General features: G+C 43.8%; 1 protein-coding gene across 2 annotated transcripts in view; it reads right to left on the bottom strand.

Annotated features, from left to right (window-relative positions):
• Positions 1-22,672, bottom strand: part of C2CD3 (C2 domain containing 3 centriole elongation regulator) — a 494,984-nt gene that overhangs the window by 196,632 nt on the left and 275,680 nt on the right. The window contains exons 27-29 of one of the 2 annotated variants that reach the window (XM_078658565.1): positions 19,665-19,870; positions 18,168-18,298; positions 16,760-16,921 (exon numbers count right to left, since the gene is read on the bottom strand). In XM_078658565.1, coding sequence (XP_078514691.1) covers positions 16,760-16,921; positions 18,168-18,298; positions 19,665-19,870 — 499 coding nt within the window. The remainder of the gene's footprint in view (positions 1-16,759; positions 16,922-18,167; positions 18,299-19,664; positions 19,871-22,672) is intronic. The other variant, XM_078658566.1, reaches the window with a different exon arrangement.

Consider the following 22,672-nt stretch of genomic DNA (forward strand, 5'->3'; position numbering starts at 1 on the left):
AAGCTTCCGGGGACCGGTTTCTGCCATTTCAGGCGTCGTCGGCCCGGCTTGCTTGAATCCTGATGGAGCAGTGAGCAAGGGACTCATGTCTGAGTATACCCTTCCACGCTTATGGTGGACAAAATGATTCAGAAAAGGGGGTGGTGATGAACTGAGTGTCTGAATTAAGCAGACCAGTCTTACCCAGTCCAAAGATCAGGGCTTGATCCATCACCGTTATTTAGCTCACTGCCCCATCCCAGCTCAGAATCTGGCTATATGCAAATTAGTCTGTCCCTGGCCCAGTGCATAATGGGAACAGGGCAGACCAAACTACCAAGCCAATTCTTCACCAGAAAGGAGACAAGCTTCCGGGGACCGGTTTCTGCCATTTCAGGCGTCGTCGGCCCGGCTTGCTCGAATCCTGATGGAGCAGTGAGCAAGGGACTCATGTCTGAGTATACCCTTCCACGCTTATGGTGGACAAAATGATTCAGAAAAGGGGGTGGTGATGAACAGAGTGTCTGAATTAAGCAGACCACTCTTACCCAGTCCAAAGATCAGGGCTTGATCCATCACCGTTATTTAGCTCACTGCCCCATCCCAGCTCAGAATCTGGCTATATGCAAATTAGTCTGTCCCTGGCCCAGTGCATCATGGGAACAGGGCAGACCAAACTACCAAGCCAATTCTTCACCAGAAAGGAGACAAGCTTCCGGGGACCGGTTTCTGCCATTTCAGGCGTCGTCGGCCCGGCTTGCTTGAATCCTGATGGAGCAGTGAGCAAGGGACTCATGTCTGAGTATACCCTTCCACGCTTATGGTGGACAAAATGATTCAGAAAAGGGGGTGGTGATGAACAGAGTGGCTGAATTAAGCAGACCACTCTTACCCAGTCCAAAGATCAGGGCTTGATCCATCACCGTTATTTAGCTCACGACCCCACCCCAGCTCAGAATCTGGCTATATGCAAATTAGTCTGTCCCTGGCCCAGTGCATCATGGGAACAGGGTAGACCAAACTACCAAGCCAATTCTTCACCAGAAACTGGGTGAGAGTATTCTGCTTAATTCAGAAACTCTGTCCATCACCACCCCTTGTTGTTAAATATTTTGTCCACCCTAAGCGTGGAAGGGTATACTCAGATGTGAGTCCCTTGCTCATTGCACCATCAGGATTCAAGCAAGCCGGGCCGACGACGCCTGAAATGGCAGAAACCGGTCCCCGGAAGCTTGTTTCCTTCCCAGTGTAAGAATTGGCTTGGCAGTTTGGTTTGCCCTGTTCCCATCATGCACTGGGACAGGAACAGACTAATTTGCATATAGCCACGTTCTGAACTGGGATGGTGCAGTGAGCTAAAAAACGGTGTTGGATCTAGCCCTGATCTCTTGACTGGGTGAGAGTATTCTGCTTAATTCAGAAACTCTGTCCATCACCACCCCTTGTTGTTAAATGTCAGGTGCAATGAAGCAGGATCCGGATGCCAAATTTGCCCCATGGACATTGTGAGAAGGTCCGGAATGGTTCGCAAGGGAAGAGGAGGAACAAACGACAACAGATGGAGTTCCGTGAACCAGAACTGTCTCGGTCAAGCAGGGGCTATCAAGATCATCGTTCATGGCTCCACTTTGATAAGTCTCGGGATCATTGGAATGGGGGGAAAGGCGTAAACAAATGTTATGTTATAAGTAACTTATAACGCGCTCAAATACTTACAAGTGTCCTGGCGTGAGGAAAAAAACTACAGGTCGGAAACAAAACAGTTAGGTGATCTGATTAAAGAGATGTGTTTTGAGTAATTTCCTAAAGATGGGGTAGTCCTGCGTATGGCGTAACGATAGAGGAAGATTGTTCCAGAGAATGGCAACCTTAACTGCGAGTGACTGGCCCCCCATCCTAGAGCGACGGAAACGGGGAGTAATCATCAAACGCTGAGAGGCAGAGCGTAAGGGGCGGTGGGGGTGTAAAAGGCAACACGTTTCCTGATATAGGAGGGACCGGACACATGCAAAGCTCTATGTGCCATAGTAAGGGCCTTAAATTGCACCCGCTGGACCACAGGGAGCCAGTGGAGCTTACACAGATGAAGCCTTGCGCTGGACCTCTTGGAGATATTTAAAAGAAGTCTGGCCACCGCGTTCTGGATTAATTGAAGTTCATTCAGCAGGTATCCAGGAATACCGATGAATAATGCGTTGGAATAATCCAAGCGGGACAGGATGAGAGCCTGTGCCACCATCTCCCGAGCCGACTGCGGCAGCATGGGAAGAAACTTGCTCAGTGACTTTATTGTGCCAAAACAGATGCCTGTAAGTCTCGTAATGTGTTCGGAGAATCGTAGATCTTCCTCGAACCAAACTCCCAGGTTTTTAGCAGGGCCCCCCTCAGAACGTGGACGGGGGAAGTCCGGAGGCCACAGAGACTCTGAGAAGAGCGGGGCAAAGTGCCCATACAGAAGTATCTCGGACTTCCCCTCATTGCACTTGAGTTTGGCCTGTGCCAGCCAAGAGAACACGGCTGCAAGGCATTTCTGCGCAGCCCCCTGTATTTAAATCAGAGTCATTCCACGTAAATAACAGCTGTGTGTCGTCAGCATAAGCCATGATTTTGGCAACCAGCTCTTCGGCCAGAGAAATTAACGTAGTCAAATAGATGTTAAACAGCAGCGGGCTCAAAGTCGAGCCCTGCGGTACTCCCGTTAAAACTTACCTGATCGAGGATGAGAAAGGGGGCATCCACACCTGCTGGGAACGAGCCACCAGAAAAGAATCAAGCCAGGTCAGAAATGCCCCGGAGATGCCGATGGAAGAGAGGCGGGCAAGAAGAGGCTGGTGAGGTACCGTATCGAAGGCGGCAGAGAGATACAATAAAATCAGAGCCGCTCTGCCGCCCCCATCCAAGCACTCCCTAATAGCCGCCGTTATCTCCACCAGGGCCGTCTCCGTGCTATACGATGTTCTAAAGCCCGACTGAGCAGGGTGAAGCTCCCCAGAGCTTTCCCCAAACGACTCCAATTGACGGAATACCACCATTTCGCATACTTTGGCCAGTGCCGGAAGTAAGGAAATATCACGGTAATTCACAGGTACAGAGGGATCTGCTGTAGGTTTCTTCAGGAGAGGGAGGAGTTTAGCTTGCTTCCATTGTAACGGTACCGTGGCTGACTGGAGCGACCGGTTAACAATGTCAGTGACTTCTGAACACACCACCTTGGCAACCCCTGCCTAAGCTCTGGCAGGAAACGGGTCAGAGGGGGGAGCCAGACTTCAGGGATTTTAAGATCGCAAGAATATCAGACTTCTCGGCCTGCACAAAATGAGAAAAAGATAAATTCAGAGGAAAACAGGGGGGGGGAGGATCAAAGGAGTTGTCTGCAGCGCCATTGGAGATGCCAGGCTTGCTTGAATGACTTGTATTTTATTAATAAAGAACGTGGACAGCTCCTCGCACCAACCCGGGGAAGCTGAAATAGTTTTATGTCTGCACAAGGGGACGGGAAGCTTCTGACAATGGAGAATATCTATTTACTATTGTTAGCTTTCAAAATTCTATTGGCATAGAAATTACTTTTAGCCTTCCTAACGGCTATGTAATAATCTCTCTGGGCCATGCGCAGAGCGGATTTAGCCGCTGGACAATACGCCGCCCGCCACTGGCGTTCCAATTTCTTTCAACCCAATTTAGCCTCTTTTAAAGACAGAGAATACCAGGACTGCGAGCGGGAAGGCCAGTGAGCCCTCGTGAGAGCAGGTTTACAGGACGAAACGACCCCTGCGCTGACCCAGGAATTAAAGTTGTCAACCACCCCTCCAAATCGGCTGCAAAGGCAACTTGTGAATGAGTAAGGGCCTCTGTGAATGCAGGAATGTTAATCCTCCGGGAGGGCGGCCCAGCAGTCAAATAACGAGAGCTCAAGTATTTGCCAATGTCCCATGAAAATTATATCAAACAGTGATCGGACCAAGTAACCGTCAACGGATCAGCAACAGCCAGTTCAAAATTGGAGCATACTAGGTCGATCAGATGGCCCACCGCATGCGTAGGTTTGGCGACCCACTGGGTCAGCTGAGTCAAGGCCAAAATTTCCAGCAAAGCTGCGGGGTCAGGAGCCTCCGGGGTGTCTAAGTGAATGTTGAAGTCACCCAGGAGGAGAAATTTGGAGAAACGCAAAACACGAGCTGCAATAGCTTCCCCATGTGATTTTAAGAATGCTCCTGGCGGGCCGGGAGGGCTGTAAACCAATGTCCCCCTAACGTAAAATGTGGGGACAAAGTAAAGGAGAAATCGAGGGCCTCACCCTCCACTAAATCCATAGAGGTTTCACACGAAAAGGCCCAGGCTTCCCTGAAGACCACAGCCGTCCCCCCCCTCTCCCCATTACACGGTCAGCATGTGCTAAATTGTACCCGCGGGGAATTGCAAGCTCCACCACCGGTTCGCATGGCTCCCATAACCATGTTTCTGTAATGAAGAGCAAATCCAGCTTGTTATCCAAGATTAAATCAAAGATGTTAGCCGCATGCCTGACCATTTATCGCGCATTAATAAGGGCCGCCACAACCCCGACCCCTTGTCAGTCAGAGAACCCAAACCCTGTGGTTCTGTGTCAAAACCAAAATCGCAAGTGAGACACCTACTGGAAAGATTAAAAAAATCGGCACACCGTTTGATGCCTGCACTGATTACCGGGTCCAAGGCAACTAGTGCATTGCGGTCAAAAACACGCCTGTCCTCCCTACAGTCTGGGTCTGACACAACAGCATGGCTAATGTCCCTGACCAGGCTATCGAAAGTGCATTCCCCAATGATCCTTGATGGTGAAGCCTGCTTGCATAAGATCGGCATTTCTTGTTGGTCGGTGTGGCAAATAGATCTATTGCAGGCGTGCCCCACGGTTGGAAAACCTTGTCCAGAACTCGCTGGTTCAGTTCCCACTCGTGACTGACTAAGGATAGCCTGCTTAGTCTGTCGGCACTTTCGTTTAAGATTCCTGGCAGATGTTCCGCCTGCAGTGAAATCCCGTGAAGGATCGCCCATTCCCAGATTTCTTCAGCTTCCTGAGATAACGGGAGAGATCTGATTCCTCCTTCCTTGTTTATGTAATGCATGGCCGTGGTGTTGTGTGTCCAGATAAGAACCTTCGAACCTCCTAGTCGAGGGAGAAAAGCTTGAAGAGCCAGTTTGATTGCCCTGAATTCCAAGAGATTGATGTGAAGCAGACGGTTCTCAGGTGACCAATGTCCACTGACATGCAGATCCTGCAGTACTGCCCCCCAGCTGTCCAATGACGCATCCGTCGTCACAACCTGAGGAGACGGATAGCTTACGAAGGATAGACCTTGGGACAAGTTTTCCTGCTTTGTCCACCACAAGGCAGCTTTTCTCATTGCCGAGGTGATGGTCACTTTGTTGTCGAACGAACCGTGAATCTGTCTCCACTGGATGTCCAGCTGCTCCTGAAGAGGACGCATCCTCAATCTGAAGTGTGGAATTAGAGGAATGCATGAAGAAATCACTCCTAGAAGAGATTTGTAACGGCGTACTGAAAGACACCTTCTTCTTCTTAAGGCTAGCGCCATGGTTTGCAGTTTTTTCTGCTTCTCCAAGGTTGGGAAAGCTTTTTTGAGATTCGAGTCCAAGATGGCCCCCAGGAAGTGTGCAGTCCTGGACGGAACCAGAGATGACTTCTCCTTGTTTAGAGTGAGACCCAAATTCTGAAACAGGTTTGTACATGCGTCGACCGCTTCCCTCGAGGCCTCCCTGGGCGGAGCCTTCAGCAACCAGTCGTCCAGGTAAGGGAAGACTTGAAAGTGATTCTTCCGTAGAAACGCTGCCACTGGTGCCAGCACCTTTGTGAAGATTCTTGGGGCTGAGCGACGACCAAAGGGTAAAACCTTGAATTGAAAGTGGCTCTTGGCTACTGCAAATCGTAGGAACCTTCTGTGTGCTGGGTGAATCGGTATGTGAAAGTACGCATCTTCGTGATCGACTGTGGCCATGAAATCCCCTGGATTGATGAGACGTAGTATGTCTTGAAGTGAGACCATCCGGAAAGATAGGGAGATGAGATAGGTGTTGAGCTCCCTGAGATCTAAAATGGGGCGCCATTTCTCTAGCGTCTTCCTTATCAGGAAGAACCTGGAATAGAATCCTTCTCCTCTTTGGGCGGAGGGGGCCGGCTCTATAGCACCTTTCAGGAGCATCTGATGAACTCCGAGCCGCAGATGTTTCGATGGGATGGCGGCCGGGGTTTTGGATGGTGGGATTTCTGTAAAATCCAAAGTATGGCCCTTTCGAATGATGTTTAGCACCCAACGGTCTGATGTTATCTTGGACCATTTCTGAAGGTATTGAGACACCCTGCCTCCTACTGATGATCTTGCGGAGGTGGGCACAGTAGGAAGAGCCAGGAGGCCGCTATTGTCTCTTGGACATTTCATGTCCTTGGCGAGTTTGCTTTCCTCTATTATTAGATCTTGAGAAATTCGAGGACTGGCCTTGTCTTAGCTGATAAGGCTGGCGGTACTGTTGCGAACCTGAGCCATACGATGAGTACCGTTGCTGCTGGTAAGAGCCTCTGTACGAGGTACTCTTGCCTCTGGAACCTCTGAATGGTGCTTTAAGGGACTGAAGCGTACCCAGAGACTTAGCTGTTTCAGTGTCCTTTTTAATCTCCTGGAGAGTGTCATCTATAAACTTTCCAAACAATACCTCTCCATCGAAAGGTAGATCCAGGATCTTATTCTGGATTTCGGGTCTGAACCAAGTCGCTCTGAGACATCCCTGGCGACGAAGGACTGCTGCACCAGCCAATGAATGAAAAGCTGTTGAGGCGATGTCCATGGCACAATCTATAATTTCCATTGACATTGCTTCCCCTTCTTCTAAAATCTTCTTCGCCTCTGTTTTTGATTCTGGAGGAAGTTGGTCCAAATGTGGCGAAACGTCACACCATAGTTGGTGATCGTACCGGCCCAATATTGCCAAGGCATTTGCTGCCCGCACCAAAAGACTAGCCATTGAAGAGAACCTCTTCCCGGCGTTGTCTAACCTCCTGCCTTCTTTATCTTGAGGAGTTGTCAAAGAGGCTGAAGGGTTGCGTGACTTCCTTTGTGCCGCTTGTGAAATTACAGAGTCTGGTTTTGGGTGTAATTCGTCTCATAGAAATAATCATTCTTTCCATCGACGACAGAATCGTCGACGATGGAGCTGTATATGGTAATAGTGCCATCGTCTGCGTTGTCGACGAACGAACAATCAATGCCGAGATGGGCGTTGTGGACGCCGAGACCGTCGACGCTCCTGCTGTCGTCGTCAATGTTGTCGCCGTCGAAGCCCTCGACGCCGACACTGGCGTCGCCGACACTGGCGTCGTCACCACCGTCGACGAACTCTTCGTCAACGCTGCCGTCGTCGACATCTTTGTCGACGTAGCTGACACTGTCGTCGATGACGATCCCGTCGACGTCGATTGTACCATGGACGGGCCCGTCGATGGTACCATTTTAAGCTTAGGCTTCAACGGCTTCGTCGACGAAGCCTTCATCGACGAAGCCTTCATCTGCGTCGTCGACGACTTGGAACTTTTGTCAGACTTCCCAGAAGACTGAGAAGAAGGTCTTTTGAATGCTGGATCAGTCTTCATCCCAGAAGAAGGTGTAGATGGTCCTTCCCTCTCCTTTTCACCATGGTGAGGAGATTCGACCGGACCCTGGCTCTCAGACTCTCTGGGGGTCTTTTTTGAGGCCTTAGATGGACGCTCCATAGAAGGAGAAGGGGAAACCCTACCCCTTTTGACTGACTTTCTTGTAGATGAGGCTGAAGAAGAGTCTTCACTGCCACTGGAGACTGTCAGGTAGATTCGTCAAAGACCCGTTTTCCGAGTCTTTAATAGCGATTCATAAGGAATCGCTATTAAGGACTTGCAAAACGGGATTCATGTAGGAATTGCAAATAATATTGCGATTCCTACATGTTCCTTATTTGCGATTAGCAAATTGCTAATCGCAAATAAGGAATAACTCCCCATAAGGAATAACTCCCCATGCATTCCTATGGGCCTACAGGCCCATAGGAATGAATGGGGAGTTATTCCTTATTTGCGGTTAGCAATTTGCTAATCGCAAATAAGGATGCGATTTCAAGGGTGCCAGGGGTGTCCAAAGGACACCCTGTAACACCCCTGAAATGCAACATTACACAGGTGTTGGGCACACACATGTCCAAAGGACATGTGTGTGTGTAACATGCAACAGAGAATAATGCACTAAAGTGCTTTTTTCTAGTTTTTTCGCTATTTACCACGAAGTCTGACTTCGTGGTAAATAGCGGCCAAATATTGTGAATTCGCAATTTAAAGTTGGTTAATGAATTGCATTTAAGGAATCTCAAATAGAGATTCCTTAATTGCAATTCCTCGCAAATGTGCAAATTCTTTATTAGCGAATTTTGCATTTGGGGTGATGAATCCCAAATGCAAAAATTGCACTCGCAAAGGGCCAGATTCTCAGAATCTGGCCCTTTGCGAGCGCAATTAAGCTTGATGAATCTGGCTGTGTGTCTTTTCTGGACTTCAACTTCTGGAGCCAGGTAAGAAGCCTCCCCTCACGATCCCGGAGGGTCTTGGTAGAAAAGGTGCGGCAGATCTTGCAGTCCGTAGCCTTATGATCAGGATAGAGGCAATAAATACAATCATTATGCTTATCCTCAACAAACAATCTTTTCTTGCTACAGGTGGAACATGGCTTGAAAAGGGCCTTCTTCTTCTCCTTATCAGACATCCCGGAAGGGACAGCCAACAATTCTGAAGAGAAAACCTGAAGAAAACTTCTGAAAAGAGTAGAGATTGAGCAGAGCTCAACGGAGACTCCCTAAGCATACCGTGCGGTAGAAATCTGAGGCTCTGAGGCTCCTTCAGGAGGGTTCTATGGGGTGAGGCTCTTCTGATTGGCTGATGCTTAGTTTGGTCTCTTTTTCGAAAAGAGGCGGATATGCTACAAAAGGGAGTGAGGCCTAGGTCTTTTTTCTTTCTCTTTTGTACCTACTGCTATGTTATTTTGTTACCGAGACTCCCATTCCGACGACGGGGAATGATACAAAAGCATGGGAATCTATGAAAGTTCCAATACTGGGGCAAATAAAACGAATAACGGAGACTGCGGGCACCCCTGCATGGTACCCCGATGGATCTGAAACAGTGTAGGGAAAGATCCAAAATAATGCAATTGGCCAGTAGGATTCTGATACAAAGACTGTACCCATTTTTTAAAACAGTCCCCAATGCCCAGAGCAGATATAGTTGCCCAAAGGCATGAACAATTTACCCGTTCAAATGCTTCCTCTGCGCCTAAAAATACCATGCCAACATGTATGCTTGAATTTGCTGCTATAACAAATGTGGCCACCGCGGTGTCAACATGTGAAGTGGGATCATGTCCGGATATAAAACCATGTTGCTGCAGTGAAACCAATGCAGTCATAAAAGGGGCAAGACGGACAGCTAAAATCTTCGCAAATATTTTTGCATCTGAATTAATGAGAGAAATCGGGCAATACGAACCAAGCTCTTCTTGTGATTTAGATTTTTTTAGGAAAATGACAATATTGGTCCTGTTCCAGGACTCAGGGACTCTACCACTAATATCAATATTTTGAATAACGTTTATAAGCAGCGGAGGGATAATACCTTTAAAAATCTTGTAAGATTCCAGGGGTATATTATTTGCTCTGGCAGCTTTGCCTGACGGAAGCATGGCCAGCGCAGTCATAATTTCACCTGATGTAATTTCTGACTCAAGTGCAGTAGAGTGTTTTTTTTATCTAATACAGGTAGAGCAGAGCCCTGAATGTACCACCCAACCCTGCAGCTTCAAAATCATCAATCAGGTTATAAAGTTCGGGACAGAATTCTGAGAATTGTTCAGCAATCGCATCTGGGTTAGTATAGGCCTTCCCATCCTTCAATTTAATGACCTGTATAAAGTAGTTAGACCTCTCATCTGATATTTGATGTGCTAAAACCCCCCTACCTGTTCCCCATACTCATAATGTAAAGCCTGAATCTTATTGAACCTTGCAGCTACCTTATCTTTTAATACCTGCCCCAGGATTGATCACTTTTCAATTAAATAAAAAAAACTATTGGAGATGAAGCTGTACCATTGTTTAGCTGAATGAATTCCGAAAGGGCATTCTACAGGGATTTAAAGTATTCTGGATTAGAAAGACAGTGACATGAAAAGGAAAATTGGCGCAGCTGAATACCGGCTGCCTGTAGACTAAAGTGAATTAGAATAATATTATGATTGGAAGATACTCTGGGGCATAATTCAATGGATGCTACTTGCAAAATATTACAGCCAGAAAAGATCATATCGATTATAGAGTATGGTCAATGGGGTGAAGAACAGAAGGTGTATCCTGGCTTCATTGGATATAGTGCCCTTCATACTTCTATCAACTGATGTAGCCGGGCCAGCTCTAAAATAGAGGCATGAGTTAGAACCATCCATGGTGTAGCACTATGATTAGTAGTATTGATATTATAGTCTAGGACATAATTAAAATCCCCCATAACTAATAATTCTCCAGGCCAGTCCAGTAACTGTAATGATACATCATTGATCGGACTGGGTTCATCAGTATTAGAACCATAAATAAACCATATTGAGCACGATTTTAAGACTAAAGTTGGATAGTTGAGCAATGACCCACCTACCTCAGTCAACAGCTGTTTAAAGTATCTTGTATTCTAATTTACTATCTGCCAAGATGGCAACTCCCCGGATAGAAACTGCTTGGGAGGTACATGCAATGGTGTTGTACCCTAATTGTTTTCACAAAGCTCTATCCTTGTAGGCAAGATGAGTTTCTGTCAATAAAACCATCTGAGGCTTATGCATTCTTATTTCATTATGAAATAGCTGTAATTTACTAGAAGAATTAAAACCCGCAACATTCCAACATAGACAATTAAATCTACCCATTTGTAAGATTTAAAATCATTGGCTTGACAGAACCATTTTGTTGTACCGACTGTCCACAGACCTTAAAATGTAACAGACACATATACAATCTTACTGGACTTATGTAGGTAGAATCTTACAATCTACAAAGCCTTTATCTCTTCCGCTTACGTCTGCTAATATACTTCTTCATGATCTCCGTCTCTCCCCAAAAATCTCCAAACCCCAACGTCGTCTTTTACATACAGCATTGGCCACTGCAAACATTTGTAGCTTGCGTCACTGGAAATCCACATATCCTCCTTCACAAGAAGAATGGCTGACAACTACGATACACACAGCATCACACGAAAAAGTGATTTACAACCTCCAGAATCAAACTGACATATTCCTCCAGGTTTGGTCACCTTTCTTGAATATGAATAGTGGTATTGATATTGATGTTAATACCCCCAATGCTACTATTTCTCTACCGTAGTCCAATTATGCTCTTCCCCTGTTTACCCTTTACTCTTTCCCACCCCTGGTTATCCTATCATATATTATCTTATTCTATATTATATTATCTTATCTTATATTATCTTATCATATCTTCCCTTCCCTTATCTCACGTCATATTATACTATTTGATATCTAACTTCTTTCCTATACCTGTCCACATTATCTATTATCTCAAACCCCCCTTTTTTCTTATTCGTATATTTATTCAATCCTTTATTTACGTATTTATTCACATATACATCTTTTATAACAAATAAAACTTATCAACTATTTATATTTCTGTTTATAATGTATTAATTTCTCTGCTATGAATTGTACATGTTGAACGCTATTATCATTATTGTTCTTGTGATGAATTTTTACAAAAATGCTAATAAAAAATAAATAAAATAAAAAAAGTAACAGAAACCTAAATTTAGAAACATACAAACCTTTGGGCTATTCTGACTTAGTTTACCCCCCAAAAACAAGAAAAAACTCTTCCCATTCTCCCCCTCTCACCCAACCCCTCCCAAATGGCCCAACCCCTCTGACTCTGGTTTGGGGAATCATCCCTAGCCCTAAGGCTGCCACTTGTGTGACAGCCAAGAGAGCAAAGCCCCCCCGGTCTTCACGCCCACCCCAAGCCGTGCGACTAGACTCAATGCCTAAGACGAAGCACAAAGACTTCACTTCCTTTTCTTTCTTTTCCCCCCTTTCTTCCTCTCCCTATTTTCTTTATCTATTTCTTGTCTACCCTTCCTTTCCCCCTTTCTCCCACTTTCCACTCTTTTTTCCCTTCTTTCTTCGTTTCTCCTCCTTTTTGCATATATATATATATATATATATATATATATAATCTGGCAAAAAGAAGAAGGGGGCACCCCTTCCATCCCCCCCGATTGCAGGAAGATAGTGAAAGGGACTGATGTCCGTCTAGTGATTCCCCCCTTTTCATACTCTTGAGGATCTGTGAGGCATCATAATCGGTAAAGCAGAACGGTTTTTGACCATTTTTAATTAATTTAAGCCTGGCTGGCTCCTGAAGAAAGACCGGGGGTCCAACAGAGAATCAATTAATTAATTGCCGAACTTTCCAACGCCTTTCCATGGCAGTCCTGCAAACATCAGAGTGCACCAAGATTGACTTAGACGGGCACAGATGGATGTACTTTTATTAAGATTGCCTGCCTTAGCAAAAAGTTGCCAATATTGATTAGAATAGGTCTTGCATTTGTTGATTTATTATTGAAGCTAGAGGACATGTATTTGCTAAACCGACTACGGGGACGGCGGTGCACCCTCTATATTTGAGAGTCCATGTCCTAGACTGAGAGTTCCGGAAATGCATTCACAAATAGTTTAACAATTAAATGTCGGGGTCATCACCTTGTTTTCCCTCTGGCATGCCAAACACACAAAGGTTATTCTGCGTTTGGCAGTTTTTTCAAGTCCTCGATCTTGAATTGGATTTTATCAAGGTGCCGATCATGGCCCTCAATGGTCTTGTTTGTGAGCGCTCCGGTATCTTCTATGTCAGATACACGTTGTCGATAGAGCAGAGACCTTGCTGGTAACTTCAGCTAGCGATTGCTGGATAATAGCGCTATCCTCCTGGGCTTGGGCATAGTATTGTTGGGCCTCCACCCGCTGTGTTTGTAGGAGCTGCAATATAGTAAGCAAGGAGGGCTCACTCTCACAGTTCGCAGATCACAGAGAGGGAACCTGAGGAGTCTTTTGAGCAGAGCAGTTGGGAGAGATATTATCTAAAACACCATTTAAAGACTTAGAGCTGCTCACGGATAATTCAGATGGTTCCCAGTCACTATGACAACACGAGACACCAGGAGACGGTATTTCAAAGCATTGATGTCCCTGCTTGCCTAACTTATCTCCCTTTATATGCTCCTGCACTCCCTCCTGAGCATGAGCAGATGATCATCTCGTGATCAATGCATTTACCTCCCGCTTCGATTTCACCCAATTGCACAAAGGGCTGCTTTTACGTCCACTTCCAAACGCCTGTCTCTTCCCTGGCGATAAAGCAGACTTTCCACAAGGTGACCTTATAAAGCCTCCCTTGTGCTTTCTAGCAGCTTCTGCCTTCCCATGTACTGCCTTAGAAGCCCCAAGATTAATTGCTCAGGCTGCTTTGTTGTAGTTGTGGTGACGGGGCTTTAAGAGGCATCTTGCACAATTTTCTCCTCGCGCCCACCTAAGCGTATGCTCAATTCAGGCTTGGTGCAGGCTAGATCAGCAAGACTCGATAATAGTGAAGGTGTAAGAGGGGCTGTTGCCGCCGAAGATGCACCAAGTAGCTGAGTAGGAGTGATTGCCCATATGGGGAAGGCAACATCCAGTTGGTTAAGAGAAGAGCAGTGTGGTGAAAGGGCCATCTGGTTGAAATTTGACGGAGTAACAGTGCCTGAAACCGAGCCAAAGTACTTAGGCAGACCTCCCTACCACCCCCCTACCACACACACCCAAGTACGCACAGTTTGGCCGGTGTATCCGAGTGCCTTAGCATCGGGGGGGGGGGGAGGACAACTAGCTCAGTGCCGGTTTCTGCCCACCCCTTTGATGTATTTCAGCCGCTACGGCCTCTGCGGGATGCACTAGAGAGTACACGCGCCAAGGCCCAGGGTCGCGTAGCCCAGCCTTTGACTCTGAAAGGGTAGAGCATAGCGGAGCAACAGACCCAAACCAGGGTCGGAAATCTGCAGAGGTCTCACTCGATGAACTGCTCATGAGCAGCAAGGGTCCGAATCCTGAAGAGCAGAGGGGAAATCACAAGCAGAAAAAGGTGGTCAGCGATACTGCGGCAGCTCACACGGCACTCACAGTGACAAGATCAGCCCATCATCTTCCCCAACACGATCTGGAAGAGCTAACTAAGAGGCTCGCACGAGTTACCCGGAACACCATACCCCAGTTAGGTCTTGTAGCGGCATATAATACTCAAAACTATTTGCCTCTAGCATTAGTTTTGCCATATGTTTTATGAAATGCATTAATTAAATTATGCAATCCTATCTTGATTTACTTAGGCCTTGTGTTTGGAAGAACAATAAATAAATCATTAATATGGATTTCAGATGATTATTCACAAACATTTGAGAAGCAATATTTCTATTTTTATAAAGCTCTATGAAGTTAGTGTTGAGATCTTCCAAAAGTCATTTATTTTTGCCATCTTTCCTCTATGACGACTTTCAAATGTATTTGCAAAGATAACATTTACAGAATTTGATTTAAAAAGTCTACCACAAAAGAAATACCGAATGTTAGATCACAAAGCCATCTTGATCGAGCAAGGTTTTTACGAGGTTTCAAACTACTCAATTGTAACCACAAAGGTTAGTTTAAGGGAAAATGCCCTATTTTACATTACTTTCTTTTACAGATATAAAGACGGAGTACAAAGGCAAAGGCAAATTGTCACCTATAATTATTTGCACCAGTTGACCACTTATTTCATTTGAAAACATAACTCTTCAATATAGATCTCCCTTTTGAGAAACAATTTAAATTTAGTAGCAAAAACAATAATAAAAAAGGGTGGCATAATTATGGCATCAGTGAACTGGGTTATAATCTTGTCTAGCAGAAGGTTTATATCCGGAAGGCCCATCACTCATAGTTAGTGTTTTTATGCAAGTTCTTAAAGTCACTTGAATACATAAACTTTTTCTTTCTACTAAGTGTTGAACTTTATTAAATCGGTTTAATACACCGGTGGGGCAAACAGACAGTCACAGGATTATTGCGACAAAGCTACAAACCCACTTTAAATGTTTAGCTGACATAGTCTCTAAATTCAGTTATCACACATTAGGTCCAGTGATTGTTATAAATGTTCTTCCTCTGTGCATCTACTTGGCAAACAACGTATTTAACTCTTTTTATTTTTTATGGTATTTAGAGCTGAGAAAGACTGAATGGAGCGAAAAGCAGGAATGAAGGGGTGATAGCATCCGCATATTTAATGACCTTGGTACTAGTGAACTCTACTTATTGTCTCATGCCCTCACCCCTGGTACCAACCCATAAAGTCAAAGCATTTAGGATTATTTTATTTCTTGAACCAAGTATTGGAATGTGCAACCAAGTTGATCTTTTAGAAAATATCTTCCCACAAAGATTAAACCACAGAATACTGGAAATAGACAGCTACAAAAGCACATCTCTTGGGACAAATCTTGGAATGAACAAGGCTACTATCTTGTTTTTTGTACCTTTATATTTTAATTCAATCTGATTTTTCCTGGTTCTGCGAATGGCACCGATTCCCTTTTCCAGAGGAGCATCCTCAGTCTTAACTGAGATCTGGTTTAGTAGAGGGTACCTTGGAGGTAGGCACATGTTCCACGCATATTTCTTTCAGCCACCCATTGAGGGTTCTAAGCACTCTATTTGACGCAACAATTCTCTTCAAGTTCATATTGAAATGTAATGCAATAATATTGCCAATCCATGGAAATAGGGCCAAAATGCATAGTACTGTTGAATGAGCAGGAAATCTGTTCCATAATTTGTGTTGTAAGCATATATCTGAATGAGCAATGCACATAAAGCATAGAAACAGAAACTCAGTCACTTTGAGGGGACAAACAAGCATGCCTTTAAAGTAGTACAGGAGTGACCCAGTTTATACGGCTACAAATTGATTATTCATTTTTACTTCAGTATACTACGATTTTTTCAAAACTTATAGCTCAAATCATTCAAGCTGCATTACCCAGACTTGTCAACCATGAAGTTACATTTATATACCTTATGTTCTAACTGTTGTGATATAGATCATTTTCATGCCATTTCATCGGGTATAAGATCAGTATGCTGCCGCTCTGTGAAATTCAGGAGTGGCTTGAAAATATTCCCAAATACATCAACTTGTTCTGTCAGTACCAGGACACGATTGTGTAATGTGTAACATATTTGTGTGTTCTACATATATAAATGCCTTTGGCTAAGGTGAAAACTATTAGGACACGCAAAGACATTTTAATTTTGTTTGCCTTAATCCTTCTTAGCCTCAGAGGTATGTGCAGAATTGGCTTAGAAGCAGCAGCCAGACGTTTGGCTAAAGTAATTGAAATGGAATGCATGATTTCGTTTAAACACATCTTTGTGACTGTTCTAGACATCTATTACTTCAATTTCTGTATAAGAGAAGTAGTTCCTTTTCTATTCACCTAATTTTATTTCAAATGACTTGACTTGTGGTTGACATATTGTGAAGACTTTTATTAATCAACAAGCTGTTGCTAATCTCATAATGCTTCTCCTCAGAACTTTGTGAGATGAAAATGAACCACAGTTGCCATGAGTTGTACCTGAGTGCAGTGAGAAGTGAAGACCGTGAAGAGAGGGACAGTGAATCAAGGTTCCCTGTGTCCTGTGTGTTCCGTTCCGCCTGCTGCATGAACTCATGAAATCGGCGTACATTCTGCATGTGCTCTTCATGACGCGTGGACCATATCCCAGAAGGACCAATTCTTAAAAAGATTGGTTTAAGAGAGTAGTAGAATTTAATCAACACATTACAGACATGTATATTAAGCAAGGTAATGGAAGAGCACTGTGACACTAGAAGCAGCAAGACAGTAAGACCGATGTCGCTATACTCTTATCTAAAAAGGTATTGCTTGACTGCATACCAGCAATGAGAGGGTAATGGGCAGTGTAGCACTGGATACTTTCATAGTTTTCAAATCATCATGTTTCTTGAATTCACCTGAAACTAGGTGAGAAAGTAAAGGTCACTAAAATGCAGGATTTTTTTTTAACCTAACCAAATGTTTAGAGATATATATTTTTAAAACAAGAAAATATATTCCTAATCATGATAGAGGTGCCACTAACGCTTGTTTTCCCTATTTGTGATAACGATCAGGGCCACTATCCAGACATTTTTTGTGAATACAATACTAAATTCTTGGTAGTTGCTGAAAGAACTGTTTCTTTATATTTTTGTTTGGTTTCGAAGACTTCATCCATCAATTGTAAAATTCGTAGAAATGATTTTCTGTACATTATAACGTAAGGTGATGCTGTAGTTTTTATAGTGACAATCCTTTTTAAAATAGATTTTTTTATTTTTATTCCTGCAATCTTTGAGGTTTATATTTTATTCCTGGGTTTTTTTCATATATGCAATCTCTGCCAATGGCAATAAAATCTTGGCTTACTAGGAATCAATGTATCGTTGCTTTTTTAATTCCTTTGCAATAATATTTCATTTTGTTTTGGAAGCCTCTGCCATAAAGGATTGCCAGCTAAAATCATCTTTTAACAACTGCTGACCTGGGAGGAGTAGAAGGTCGTCAGTCATAGTAGGTCTCTTACTGTTTTCCTAGAGGGAGTTCCGGTAGTATATTACATTGCTTGGCATTGGAGTCACTGCCTATTGTTAAACGGTAGCACCCTAAAATCCAGAAGCACAGTAGTTTGCTGCAAGTTTGGGAAGTATTTTCTATTTTGCCTAATCTACACTGATCCACTCAAAATGGGCTCAATCTAAGAAGCCTGCTGTTTAATTTACTGCATATGCTAAAGAATTACGCCTCATTTGATTAGATGGTCTCCCATCAAAAAGATTTGTTGCTCATTTGATGGATCGGACTGGAAACAAGTGGCAGAGATAGGTGTTCAGGAAGTAACACTTAGGGAATAACATATTTAATCTTGATGAAGCAAATGAAAACTATTCAAGTGTGGTGACCTCCACCAATCAATACAAACCTGTCATAGGCTGAGTAACTAGTGTCTTGAGTTGTGGGATTAATAACTGGGTGCTCGTGTGCCGCGGTGTAGCTCAGATAAGAAGAGAGCACACGACCAGCTTGGTAGATGGCCGAGCTCTGCAGAGGAGCCTGAAAAATGAGAAGGAAAATAAACAGTAAATGGTAGCCTAATCATCGACTCCTGGCTGGTAGATTAAAGGAGGTTACATGCTCTCGCGATGTGGGGCTGCATCAGGCTGGGATAGAAAGAAGACAATCCAGGGAGAGATTCAAGACTGATATTCACGTTAAGGGCGGGGATGAACAAGGAGTTTTGATCCACGAGTGATACACCTGTTGGAGAGTCTAATGGATCCAAGTTCCATCTAGGAACAAGCTACAAAAACAGACTCCAAAATATGAACTTACAAGCTCCGAACGACCCATAAATATCCTGCGAAAATTTCGACTCACTGCTTGGTGCTTTAGGGGTTGCCTTCACTTACTATTCTATCTCCAGTCTCGGCCCATTTAAAGGCAAGTGCTTGATAGTGGGTTGAGGGGCAGCACGTTTTTTTTTGGAGGGGTGGTATTCATGTGAGGTGCAGATCTCGTCAGCCTGTAACTCTGTGTTTTTGTAAAAGTTATTCTTACAGTCTTGGGTTTCGACGTGGAATTGGAACCCTGATCCTTTGAATCTCCAGCTGTTTCATCACTCATGGATCCTAACACGTTATTCATTCCCTTCTCTAAAATATCAATCTTTAATCTTTGCCTGGATTTCCCGCTTTCTAGCTCAAAAGATACGTTTGAACATTAGAGTGTGGTCAGTACCTGAACATGTTAATCGTGCATGAAAGCAGTGTTCACACCTGCAGACTACACTGTCCAACTGCTGCATTCCTAGTGTCTTGTCAACGCAGCTCTTGGACTCTCAGTTCGGAGTCCTTTTTAAGTCTCACCAAGCTTCTTGCTTGTTCACTGATCTCACATCACCTTTACATGTACATGCCATGTTCTAATATGGCATTTGGACCCATCAGTTGCCTGTTAGTCTACAGTGCTTGGATTTAGTTGCAGAGTTTTTAGTTCTCCACTTTATAAGTATTCTTGTTTCTTTTCCTAATCTATCTCTATTGTGCTAGGCATGGATGTTACCTGGGTACGCTATTTTTCCCAGAGATTCACTGAGGAGGTGCCCAGAGTAAGCCCTATATATAGCTTTAATCTGTCTAATTCTATACAAATTGTGAGTCGGGGATTGTCCTGTAGTAGTATATGAGTATCCTTTTCTCCACAGTGCGCTCACATCTCCATGAACAAATTCAGGAAAACCATATCAATGCTAAAATTAAGAGACCGATGGCAAGTATCAAACAGAAGCATCACGATGCCCTCTGGAAAGTCCCAAAGTATCCTCGTTTCTGCACTGCAGCAGTATGGCTGAACAGTTAGTAATAGATGCAAAGCGTTCCCAAAAAACTGGCCATCAAATTGATATGGAACACCCACCTACCTGAGCATCCAGAGCTTTTGATTCATTCCTCTTTCGTTTTTCTTCTTTGAGGTGTAAAATACTTTCCAGAGGAGTGACTGCTACTTTAATCTGGCCTTGGCACTGGCCACTGAAGTCACCAATATTATACCAGCCACAGACTGACTGGAAGCCGGACAGAAGGGGAGAGAGATCCACAGAAGCGAATCCAATTACTCGTTCAACATCTGGGGAGGAAAGCGAATTACATGAACCATATATTCAACACGAACAACTGACAGAGGAAATACTTTAACAAAATAGGATTTCCTGCTAGGAAATAAAACCTGGGATCATAGTGAACGTTCATTTGCTGTAAAAGATAAAGTTAAAAATGGAGAAAATATCACAAAAGAAATAGGAACAATAAAAACAACCATATGCCTATGTCTGACAAGCAAGAAGACAACAATATGGAAGATTATAACATGAACATGGAATTAATGATTATTGTAACTGCTGCCGGAGGCAGTGAGTGGCTGTTGGCAGGGAATCAATGCAAGACAAAAAGCAAGCTCCAAGAAGGCGACTAGTTTTTGATAGCTGCTTGGGCAGCTCAGGTGTTTTTGAAGCAGGACAAGCAGTAGACTGCATGCCAAGGAGATGACAACCTGAAAAAGACCAAGGGTTGCCTCACTAGATGGAGAGGGCTTTTCTGGGAGGTCCATACAGATAGGTACCCAACCCTACCTTTGACATCAACTTAGAGACTCCAACATGAACACTGGTAAACTGTGAGTCATGCAAAGTAGAAGACAAGCTCCACTATGGTGACACAGAAGCTCTAACATGGCACGCTGCGAACCTGCAGAAACCAGGTCCTGTTTGCAAGAGTGGTTGCCGAGTCTGCAGGTCATGCAGAGGTGACGACAAGCTGCACTATGGTGACACAGAGGCTCGCTCAAATGATTGTGTGGAATGATGCACGTCTGTTACTCATGGCCGACGCCAGATCTCATGCGAACTGGGCAGGAAGCACCCCCCATTCATTACTAGACCACATATGACCAGATGCTCACTTGTGCTCCCGCTCACTGGACCAAGAAACTAAGATATTTTTCCTTCTGAATACCTTCAGATTTAAGGTGCACATGAACTAAATAATTACCAGCCATAGGTTCATCCTAGACAAACTAAGAAAAAGGCCACATCCCCTAAATACAAGGGACAGCATGATTACAAAAGTCTTGAAAAAACCCAAGGCCTGCGCACCTTCAGGTAATCTCGTGTTGGCTCTGTAGCCCAAAAAATTAAAATTCTGATTTAATGACCCATGATGCGCCAGTAGTGGTAGGGATGGACGGGGTGAAAGGGAAAGGAATGCTTGAGGAGGCAGAATTAATCTCAATACCTTGACAATCAGGTAAGTTAAACAACACAGACTTTTCGATTTCTTAATTTTTATTCTCAAATACGATGTCCTTTCACCAAAGTGTTACTGGCAGGAAGAGAAAACCAAAGCAAAACCAAGAGGGGCGACAGAGAAACTCAAAATACGAAAACTGAGACAGACAGTAAAAAACATTCCATTTGTGAGAAAGTAAGAACCTGGAGAAAGACGATAAAAAGACGAAAATAAATGATAAAATATTTGGAGAGCTCAAGGGAAGGAGAGGAAGAAGGGCAAAAGAAAGAAAAATAGTGCCAGGAGATAAAGACTTGGGGAAAGAAGATAGAGTGAGATACAAAGAGGACAGAATATAGGCGAGCACTGAGAAGATTCGGGCATACCTTACAACGTCTTGTCATTTCATCACATATTTAGTTTAGGCTTACGATTTAATGCATTTCAACGTTTTCTAACTACTTCAAAGATGAACCAAGATTGGTAGTTTGGGGGTAAGGATTTTTGTGAAATGCAAGATTCAACGTTAAAATCAATTACAATCAATTACTGTGGGACTTGATACTGTGGGATTATTCGCAATGATTTCATAATACTTATATAGATTCCTGCAGCCCTGATCATATGCATGCCTTGGTAGTTCTGTCCAGACAAAGACAAATTTTGTTTAGAAATTTAGATAACACAAAACAAAGAAATGAACAAACACAAACAAAATTCTAACTGGCCCACATTTAGCTCACTTAAAGTCACCACTGCACCAAAGTCTTCTCTGACAGGTACTCTTCTGTACAATATCAGTAAGAGCCAATTCCAAGCACTATAATTTGTACATGGTAGATACACTTTATATCGCTATCAAATTTTGGAATCACACTGGTCCAGCAAAATGTCACAATTAACAAATTAACTTTAAATGCCTGTGACCTGTCTACAAGAAAATCCACCTGGAAAAAGTCCCTTTCTGACTAATATTGCAGTTCATCCCGCCCACTAAAGAAAGTCACAATGCTTCCAGTGTGCCTTAGGAACATGGAAATCTGCTTAGAGGCAGAATCCTTAAGGTTATTGCTCACGCCGATAGGATTCAATTTAACTACCCCTTCACACACATCTTCTGGCATTTAGGACATTCCTGGAAAGTCTCTGCTTGAATCAAACTTTCTCCTCCAAGATCTCCCTTGTCAATGTATGTTACGAACTTTTGTAACATCACCCCATACATGAATAATAGTAGCCCCAACACCATTATGTACCACAATAATAACTTTTTAGCATTAATAAGGATGTTCCTAGTCCTGATAGCTGCACATGAAGTAGCAAGCAGTGCCAACAAAGGAAGGTAAGAGTGATACATAAAATACATCTAGGGAGGCAAAGGGCAGAGTGGTCTGGTATCTGAAATGCCCCCTCGCTCTCTGATGGCGGTCTTCCCTGAATAGGCATGTGTTATGATGCTGGAGATGCGTATGGTGGTTTGCAATGCAGGAAGCTGTGCGCAAATACGAAAGCTTATATTTTTAGTAATTTCAAAATGACTACATCCATCAAACATTCTGAAGGAAAATAAATATTTTATATAGCTGGTCTTTTGCCGACATTGAAAGGGGGCATGTCAGTGAGAGAAACAACTACATGACGTGGG

The sequence above is a fragment of the Lissotriton helveticus genome, chromosome 8 (assembly GCF_964261635.1).
Source record: "Lissotriton helveticus chromosome 8, aLisHel1.1, whole genome shotgun sequence".
NCBI classification, from domain to species: domain Eukaryota; kingdom Metazoa; phylum Chordata; class Amphibia; order Caudata; family Salamandridae; genus Lissotriton; species Lissotriton helveticus.